The 10282-nt window shown below is 37.0% G+C and overlaps 1 protein-coding gene across 3 annotated transcripts; it reads left to right on the top strand.

The window, feature by feature from the left end:
- Positions 1-419: 419 nt before the first annotated feature.
- LOC113775264 (DExH-box ATP-dependent RNA helicase DExH1) lies at positions 420-8529 on the top strand. 3 transcript variants are annotated; one of them, XM_027320064.1, is made up of 16 exons: positions 420-831; positions 1748-1893; positions 2337-2436; positions 2512-2727; positions 2837-2932; positions 3119-3394; positions 3723-3926; positions 4036-4194; positions 4823-4915; positions 5404-5618; positions 6198-6357; positions 6508-6781; positions 6851-7043; positions 7150-7336; positions 7674-8042; positions 8188-8529. In XM_027320064.1, the coding sequence occupies exons 1-16, from the start codon at positions 550-552 to the stop codon at positions 8317-8319; spliced, it is 3102 nt and encodes a 1033-aa protein (XP_027175865.1). In that variant the 5' UTR covers positions 420-549; the 3' UTR covers positions 8320-8529. The 3 variants fall into 3 exon arrangements, with proteins under 3 accessions (XP_027175865.1, XP_027175869.1, XP_027175868.1); XM_027320067.1 differs by lacking the exon at positions 420-831 and adding an exon at positions 1972-2054 and having other exon boundaries at positions 1865-1893; positions 2333-2436; XM_027320068.1 differs by lacking the exon at positions 420-831 and having other exon boundaries at positions 1805-1893; positions 2333-2436.
- Positions 8530-10282: the final 1753 nt, after the last annotated feature.

The raw sequence follows: 10282 nt of genomic DNA, 5'->3' as shown, positions 1-10282 counted from the left end.
AAAACTTAAAATTGAATATTAACTAATTACTAATTATACCAACCTGTGATGATGCATAAGCCTTTTTTGTTTTTCACTCCAAACCAGCCATAATTTTGTGATTGATGTTGAGTACATATAGAGTAATATATGTTTGGATTTTAATTTTTCGAATAGTTTTAAAAGCATACGCACTCTCCCAAAAAGAATTTAGGGGTGATTTAAAAGGCTGTTAAACAGGGTGTAAAAAACTTATTTTATTTATTTACTTTTTGAAAATCTGAAAAGAGCAGACACGTGTATCAATCATAAATATTTTCAGTAATCCCACAAAAAAAAAAAGAAGAAGCGCAGTTTATCAAAACAAACAAATAAATAAATAGAGTTAGGAGCGATACAGCTATGGATGGGCTCCTGAAGCGAAGCGGAAACGTGAACGGCTTAATTCGCGACCAACATTTCACGCTTCGCCTCGAAGAACCGGTCCCAAACTCCCAATCCCCCAAAACCCAAATGCCGCTAGTTGTAGTAAAAAAAGAATAGTGCAACCCAGCCTAGCTGCACTTATTTATGTCAGTGGGTTTCCGCAACCGTTCTTTTCTCGGACTCCTCTTTCGCAAGTTCCCCTCATCCATCGCACCGCCTACTGCGACGTTAGCATTCAGTACCGCTCGAATCTCATCCCTCGCCATGTCATATCGCCCGAATCACCAAGGAGGTCGTCGTGGCGGCGGAGGGCAGCGTGGTGGTGGACGAGGGAGAGGTGGCGGTGGTCGAGGCGGACGTGGTGGTGAACAGCGCTGGTGGGACCCCGTTTGGAGAGCCGAACGACTCCGACAACAAGCGGCTGAGGTAGTAATAGAGAATATCTCCGCATGGGCTTCAATCCTACTATCATGGCATAAGCTTAGTATATCGAAGTGGACTCGATTCTTTACTTTGCTTGGTGATTTAAATCTGTAGAAAACTTGTTATTTTTGCTAGTTGCACGTATATAATTGTGATCCAAGCTAGTTGGAATCTGCATCCTTATAACTAAAGTGGTATGATTCATTTATTCTTGCAAAAGACGTTCCCAGGCTCAACTATGTACTCATCTGGACTAGAGAATTATCACTCAAATGATATGTTTTGCCTGATTCTGTCAGTGTGTGTCAAATTGTTATATTTTGGTGCTTCAATTTCAATTTTGGGTTTTTCCTTATGAATATTTTGTGTGCATTATCTGAGACTCTTTTAAATTGAACTGATTGATAATGTTATCCTTCTGTTTTGGACCAATAGACATAAATGTTCAACTCAGCCTGACAGGGAAGGTAAAATAATTGAATCAATTTTCTCCATTTAGCTCAATTTAGGTTCATGTGATGAGTCAGCTTCTAATGTCTATGCCTTGTGAATCTTTCCTTGTGTTCTTTTTCTTATCTTGTCACAGTTTAGAAACAGTGGTACTTATTTCAATCCTTATGCCAATAGCTAAGCAAAATTAATCTATTTTTACTAATTAAAGCTTGAACCTCTTATGGTCTTCATAAGTCGTTTTTAACTGATAGCAATTTTTACAGAGGATGATTCTCAATAATGTTTTTGCCAAAACTATATTTGACATTGAGCTGTTGGTCCTATTGTGACATTACCCAATGTACAGTATTAGCGTGTATATACTTATTAATATTTACCATTGTACACACCCAGACAGATTGGGGAGATATGTATAATTGCCGTTTCTGGAAGTTAGGTGACTTTCTTTTGTCATGATTGTCTGCAGATGGAGGTGATGGACGAGAATGAGTGGTGGGGAAAGATGGAGCAAATGAAGAGAGGAGGAGAACAGGAGATGGTTATAAAGCGTAAATTTAGAAGAGAGGACCAAGAAATAATGGCTGATATGGCCTATCAGTTGGGGCTCTACTTGTAAGTTCTTTTTAGAAGTATGCTCTGTTGAGTTCAGGATTATTGGCCAAAGTAATCTTGGTTAGTAAATGTTCACAGACACATATGCATAACCTTCAAGCGGGGGTTTGGGATTAAATGAGGAACAGGAGTTGGTGGAACAATGGAAAGGACAGAAAAAAGTGAGTAGACATACAAGTCAGTCCAAATGAAAAGTGTCCAACCAGATATGGTGTTAATAATAGTTTCTTATGGTTGCTTTGCTTGTTCATGAGCTGGCTGATAAGAAATTTCATATAAATGCTAAATTTGCTGATAAGCTGTGCTTTAGTATTGGTTATTTTGGTAAAAGCTTGTTTACATATGGTTATTTTTATTGTTGGTATCAGTGTACATCTACCTGAAGATTATATTCATGCATTTCTTACACTTCTGTTTTATGCTTCGTACTTTTGGAAAGAAAGCCATGCTTATAATAAGGGAAGAGCACTTGTTGTCAGCAAAGTTCCATTGCCAAACTACAGGGCTGATTTAGATGAGCATCACGGATCAACGAAGCAGGAGGTAAAACATCATATATGTGTTTTGCAGACTTTAATCATGTTTCTTTTGGTAATTACATATTATACGCAATTGCAGATACGGATGTCTAGCGAGATTGAGACAAAAGTTGGACAATTATTGAATTATTCACAAGTTGGAATACCTGTTGATAAGTCCTCTTCTACATCCTCTCATACGCCAAAAGGATCATCTAATGTTTTAGAGTTGGCAAAGCCTCCACATATGTCTGAGACTGATGCTTCCAACGAGAAACTTAGTCTTGAACTTAAACGGAGGCAAGAAGAGCTAAGGGTATTATTTTCTTGCTGAGAGCTGGATCATTTAGCTTGTAGGAATATTTTGAATATTGTTAACTGTTTATATATGTGTGTGTGTGTGTATTGACTATTTGATTTTGTAGGAGAGTGAGAGTGTGAAGGCAATGCTCTCATTCAGGGAGAAGCTTCCTGCATTTAAAGTAAAACATGAGTTCTTGAAGGCCATTGCATTAAATCAGGTGTGTTCCTTTCTGAGTATATTTTTCTTGTTTTTGTGGAATTATGAGATATTAGTGTCTTAAAATTCATCGGCATGCTTGTACACCCTATTTTGTTATATTGCTCAAGTTGAAACCTTCATGCTAGACTCAAACACTGCTCTTTTTCATCTATTTGATACTAGTGTTTGTATTTTTGGATAATAGGTATTGGTTGTCTCTGGGGAAACAGGTTGTGGCAAGACAACCCAGCTTCCTCAGTTTATTTTGGAGGAAGAGGTTTCATCTCAACGTGGTGCAAATTGCAACATAATGTGCACGCAACCCCGTCGCATTTCTGCAATATCAGTTGCTGCTCGAATATCCTCTGAAAGGGGGGATAACCTTGGTGAAACTGTAGGCTACCAGATCCGACTGGAGGCAAATCGTTCTGCTCAGACAAGATTGTTATTTTGCACCACAGGAGTACTACTTAGGCAATTGGTAATACAGTTTTATTCTTTTAAATGCTGATGATTTTGTTCATGGTCTTCATTTGGTCTGCTATTCTGTACCAACAAAAGGGGGGGGGGGGGTTTCTCTATCACGGTGCTTGATTTCCATACTACCTGCATATCTGCTTCCTTTAACTGTTAGATTTTCTGAACTCTGGTGTGTGATGGAATCCAACCTTATAAAATACGATAAGAAAATTGTAATTGATATCCTCCTAACTTATCATGATTCTGCATACTTTAGTATGCTATTAGAAGATCTCAGCCCACAGAAACCTCAAAACTGCAACCATAATTCGTTATCTGTTGATTTGCAGGTTCAGGACCCTTATCTTAAAGGAGTTAGCCATTTACTGGTAGATGAGATCCATGAAAGAGGCATGAATGAAGATTTTCTTCTAATAATATTAAGGGACCTACTTCCTCGTCGGCCTGATCTACGGCTTATTTTAATGAGTGCTACAATTAATGCTGATCTATTTTCTAGATATTTTGGAAATGCACCAACAATTCATATCCCAGTAATGTTATTTGCACTCTCTCTCTATATATATATATATATTCCCCCCCCCCCCCCCCCCCGGGAAAATCCACTTTTTCTTGAATTCCTTTTTCATATTCATTTGTCAGGGATTGGTGTTTCCTGTGGCAGAACTATTTTTGGAAGACGTATTAGAGAGAACTCGCTACCGTATTAAGTCAGAATCTGACAACATTCCTGGAAATCCCAGGGGAAGGCGGCGGCAACAACAAGAATTTAAGAGAGATCCTTTAACAGAATTATTTGAGGCATGGCTGTTCATCCAGATTATTTACTTTTTGCTCTTTCTGATGATGAAAATGATTGTCTATCTTCATGATGTAACATAATATGAATTTTGTGCTGGTTCTAAAGGTTTTAGGTCATAAGCAGAGCTTTCACTTCTTCAAAGTCTTTCATATGAAACAGGAGCATCACATAGCATGCCATATAATATAGGAGTCTGTTGTTGCCTTTATATAGTCAACTCCTTAAGTACCGTCCAGGATTTTAGAGCAGTTGTGAAATAATACATTGATATGCTTGTCTATTGGATATTCAGCAGTTATTTAGCTCTCCACTTATACTGCTTTGTAGTTATACTTCATTCTGAGACAAAAAATGCATGCCTGAGAAGCAAAGTTCTGCTACATTAGATGCTGAAACTCATGCAGTAGAATCGGTAAATGTTTTGATTATGTAAAAGAATATCTGAGCTCGTTTGTTGTGTCAGTTGTTGTGTCAGAACATCAACTGGCACAACAAACCACAAAAGGGACAAAAAACAATGTGGATTACAGGATATTTATGCTATGGTTTCTGTTGGTTTTATTTCCACTACATGTTTTGAAAACTTCTTGTGTATGGGCATTCACCTGTGAATGCTGTTTTGTGTAGGATGCAGATATTAATACTCAGTACAAAAGCTACAGTGCTGGAACAAGACAATCTCTTGAAGCTTGGTCTGGGGCAAAGCTTGATCTAGGTCTTGTACGTAACATTGATCATTCTCTGAAATATCTTGTGCACCTTCTTCCAGCGCCACGGGATTTTTTTTTAATTATAATACAATTTGCTTACAAGTTATGATGGGAATTTGGAATTTTTTTTCTTCATATTTATCGGGTCGTTTTGTTACAATTGGCATGTTTCTCTACATGTTTTCCTCAGAATTTACATGATTCCATGTTGTGGCCATAACCATGAATATTTTGTCAGAACCGTGGCAAAGTGAATAGTCAACACTATGGCTCCAAATGAATAATGAAAACATGAACAAAGGGATTCCAGATTAAATTTTTTTCCAAGTATTGTGATGATATGAATGAATGTGTGAAGTAATTTCTGTCAAATATGCTAGCAGTATTTGCTGTCATCTTTTGGTTGCGTTTTAGTTGCTGTCTTTTACTCTTCTTCACAACTCTGAACTGAGAATTCTTTAATTTAATAAATCCAACATGTGCTTTACTTTTTTGAAGGTAGAAGCTACTATAGAATATATTTGTCGCCATGAAGGTGATGGTGCAATTCTTGTGTTCCTCACTGGTTGGGATGATATTTCTAAGCTGCTTGATAAAGTGAAAGCAAACAACTTTCTTGGGGATTCTCGCAAGTTTTTAGTCCTTCCTGTTCATGGTTCAATGCCTACTATCAATCAACGTGAAATTTTTGATCGTCCACCTCCTAGTATGAGGTAGCATCTAATCCATCTACTTTTCCTTGTTAATTCTTCTCGACCCCTTTTTCTCTCAGTTAAATCAGGGCATGGGTGAGATGTTTTATGCTGAATAAGTTTTGGCTGTTTGACAAGATATGTTTTTGCATGCCCACCCTCCTTTGGGTTATTTGTTTTTCCCCAATGCACACTTTATGGAATGACATTGATGAGTGGATTTAATGTCTTTTGTTGTGAGTTTACTTCTTTGAGCTGGGACCTCAAGTTCATTCCTTTTTCATTACTTTGTGGGTTTTTACAAGAGTTGGTTTGATTGAGTCACTCCACATTGGTCTATCTTTCCTCTCAAGAACTAATAATCAATGTAACATAGCCATACGTTGAGTATTTCCTCTTCTACAATTGCTATTGTTGTCCTAGTTTGGTGACTTCTTGTAAGTATTTACATTTGCCTAGCACTACTATGATATTCTAGCACATTTTTGTGCCCTCAAAGTTCTTAGAATACAAATTTCTAGCTCCAGGGATTGAACAAGTTTAACTGTACAGGGTGTAATATCTGTTTTAAATGCAAGTCGCTTCTGTTAATTTTTGCAGGAAAATTGTGCTGGCAACTAACATAGCTGAGAGTAGTATCACTATAGATGATGTCATATATGTTATAGACTGTGGAAAGGCAAAGGAGACCAGTTATGATGCTCTTAACAAATTGGCTTGTCTCCTCCCTTCCTGGATTTCAAAAGCTTCAGCGCATCAGGTGTACATTCTTATGCTGTAAATTTATACATCTTGTTCTTTCTAAGGTCAATAACTATATATTCAAGTTTCTTTATGGATTTGGGGGCGCTTGAACCCTTTTCAAGTTATTTGATATTTTCCCTATATGTCATTATTGTGGCCATTACAGAGACGTGGGCGTGCCGGACGTGTTCAACCTGGACTCTGTTACAGATTATATCCGAAATTAATTTTTGATGCTATGCCTCAGTATCAACTTCCTGAAATACTTCGAACACCTTTGCAAGAGCTATGTCTTCATATCAAGAGCTTGGGCCAAGGAGATATTAGTTCATTTTTGGCCAAGGCACTTCAGCCTCCAGATTCCCTTGCTGTTCAGAATGCCATTGAACTTCTGAAGACAATTGGAGCTTTGGATGACTTTGAAGAGCTTACTCCACTTGGTATCTTTTTGGAATTTAATCTCCTACTGTTTCTCAATTTTTGAGACTTAACGTAATTATTATCTTTAGGACGTCATCTCTGCACGCTGCCCTTGGACCCAAATATCGGAAAGATGCTTCTCATGGGTTCCATATTCCAGTGCCTTAATCCAGCATTAACAATTGCTGCTGCTCTTGCATATCGTGACCCATTTGTCCTTCCAATTAATAGGAAAGAGGAAGCTGATGCAGCGAAAAGATCTTTTGCTGGTGATTCCTGCAGGTCAGGTTTTGAAAGAGTATTTATGCTTTATCTATTTAGCCTACTCATGTAGTCAACATATATAAATATTAAAAATCATGTGAGAATTTCTTTTCAATTGGTGAAGCGACCACATTGCACTTCTCAAAGCATTTGAAGGATGGAAGGCTGCTAAACGCAATGGGGCTGAAAGGGCTTTCTGCTGGGAGAATTTCTTGTCAATGGTGACCCTACAAATGATGGATGATATGAGGAAACAGTTTCTAGATCTTCTATCAGACATCGGTTTTGTTGATAAATTACATGGCGCCAATGTAAGTGGATGATTTTGTGATTTTCCATATCTTCTCCCTCTCAAGATAGGTGCTTGTTTGTCCATCTCAATATGCATGCATGTAAATCTCATGATTGGAATTGTCTTGAGATGATGTGAGAACAACATACCTCAAGTGGAGTGAGATTAGAAGTTCTTGAATAGTGGAAGTGTCTCCTTTACTTCACATTCCTTTTTTGCTCTATCATTTGCTGCCTTCTTGTTTGTTTTAAGGTGAGGGGTAATGTATATGGTAGCAACTCTTATTTGACCACAGAAGCAATGAACTATTGAGACGAGTCCATTTTGATACTTATTTGGCACTTCCATTTTTGCAGGCTTATAATAAATACAGTGATGATTTGGAAATGGTATGTGCAATCCTCTGTGCTGGGCTCTATCCAAATGTGGTGCAATGCAAACGAAGAGGGAAGAGGACAGCTCTTTACACTAAAGAAGTTGGAAAAGTTGATATTCACCCTGCATCTGTAAATGCTGGTGTTCATCTTTTTCCTCTTCCTTACATGGTTTACAGTGAAAAGGTCAAAACCACCAGCATTTACATGAGAGACTCAACAAACATATCAGATTATGCTCTACTAATGTTTGGTGGCAGCCTCATTCCAAGCAAAAGTGGAAATGGAATTGAAATGCTTGGGGGATATCTTCACTTTTCTGCATCAGAGAGCATATTAGACTTGATAAGGGTATTGCCGACTTTAATAACCTGTCTTCTTTGCAGTTTATTTATTAATTGCCTGATTGGTCTCCTTCATTTTTAAGTGTTTAATACGGTTACTTATTATTCAACTTGACGCTGATGAAGATTGATTATCTGGCACGATTTTGCAGAAATTACGTGGGGAACTTGACAAGCTTCTGAACAGGAAGATTGAGGAGCCTGGGCTAGACATATCCTCCGAAGGACAGGGAGTAGTTGCCGCCGTTGTGGAGTTGCTACATAATCAAAATGTCCGATACTAGTTTTTCATGTTCTTCAATGCGACGGATGCTTGATGGATATAATTCTATGTGCAGATACACGTAGGATAAATGAAAACCTGTTGTATCTTTTACTTGTAAGGCTTTAGGAGAAGATTTACGACCTTTGGGGATGGCACAATAACAAAATGACCTACTGTAATTGGATGATGTGAGGTTGGTCAATAGAAGCATCAAATAATCGTTAGTCCACATCTTTTTTACAGGCTTTACAGGGCAACTTTAAGTTCTTCATCGTGCGTTTTGTTGTCAAACATGGATATCTCAAGGGGTTGTTTCGTACCTTATTCGAATTGGCACCCTAGAGATGGAAATCTAGTTGGTATAGAAAATGGTGTTTACCAAAATACTTAAGATGGACATATTGGGGAAGTCGCGTCTTAAGGAGCTTTCCATTGGATGAGCCACCCAGGGTGCTTTTTGGCAGTGCAACTGTAGAGGTCGATTGGCAGGTTTGACGATCGAGAAATGTGCATCAAAACTCGGGTTGATCTCACCCAAGTTTTTAAAGAAACAACTAATAGATTGTAGACATGAAACTCAACAAAGAGATGCTCAATCAACAATAACTTTAAAGAAACAATTAAATGTGCTGCAACATTTAACAATCTAAACATCCTCGGAATAACTGTCATTCTACCTCAGAACATTGAACAAAGACATGTTGAGCTTCAGAACATTCAATCCTAGACAAAACTAAATAAGATTAAGAAACTATCAAGATGGAAAAATAAAAATACAAGAAGTCAAATTATATTTCCACTTTGAACAAGCTCAAGTCAAGTTAATTTCTCATGTTGAACAAACTCAAAGCACTAAACAACTTCAGAACATTTTCTCTTCATCAACCTCGGGATATGGTAACTCACATGATAAAAAGGTTGAGAATGAGAACGACTTTATGGTTTTCTATTTTGTGTCTTAGTGGATTAGTGTTATTGTGAATAGATATTAGATAATAGTTTATTAGAAATAGATAATTGGGTTATTATATATATATATATATTTTTTAATTTAACATTGTTGGGGATAGGGCTGGTGAACATCCCATTTTAAGGCCAAGAGAGGGGATTTTTCTCCTACTCCCGTGCCACCCAACTACTCCCCTGCAGGCACTTGCTTTCATTGCCATCAATTATCGAGATCAAATCGAGCTCAGATGGACTGATCTTGACCGTTAAAAGTCTTTTGCATTTTTGGCCATACTTAAAGTTTAATGTCTAAGTCCAAAGTCCAACGACATCCTTACAACATAATATATAATATATAGGTTTTAACTAGCATGGTGCTTCTTTGCGTTAAAAAATCAAGAAAATGCAGTAATGCAATAATCTGATTTTGGAGCCCCACCTGGAGTTTCATATACAAATCTAGTTGGACTTCCCTTTCCCCATATATAGGAGTAAAGTAGATTATTCATGTTAGACCAAAAAAAAAAAAATGTTGATCAGAATAATGATACATAGATGCATGAAATTAAGGTGTTCCTTTAAGTTTCAATGTTTTTATGGAATTTTTAGACACAGCAACATATACTAGTTATACCACTGTTGAATAATAGAGTTAATTCGCTAATTTATATTTACAATTGTTTATATTTGTGTTGAATGAGTTATTCTTTAATATTCACTAACTAACATGAACAACCCTAGAATAAATGTTGACGAGTTACAAAAATGATTACCATTGTCAACTATGTATATGCAAATTTTAAACTGTTTCACCAATAAAATTTGAAAACTATATTATTATATAACTATAAAAATTTGAAGTTTAAAGCGCTATGAAACTGGTTCATCAAATGAAAATGGCCATATTGTACTAGGAAACAAAATGAAACTGATTGTATTTTTTTTTATGAAAACATGGCAAGGCTTCTACTCAAGAAAAAACTGCGTTAAACGACTTATATTTGTTGAAATGGAGATTAAACAACATGCCAAAA

The sequence above is a fragment of the Coffea eugenioides genome, chromosome 6 (genome assembly GCF_003713205.1).
Source record: "Coffea eugenioides isolate CCC68of chromosome 6, Ceug_1.0, whole genome shotgun sequence".
Lineage (NCBI taxonomy): Eukaryota > Viridiplantae > Streptophyta > Magnoliopsida > Gentianales > Rubiaceae > Coffea > Coffea eugenioides.
The sequence above is the reverse complement of the archived record's forward strand: the minus strand, read 5'-3'. Positions and strand labels throughout refer to the sequence as shown.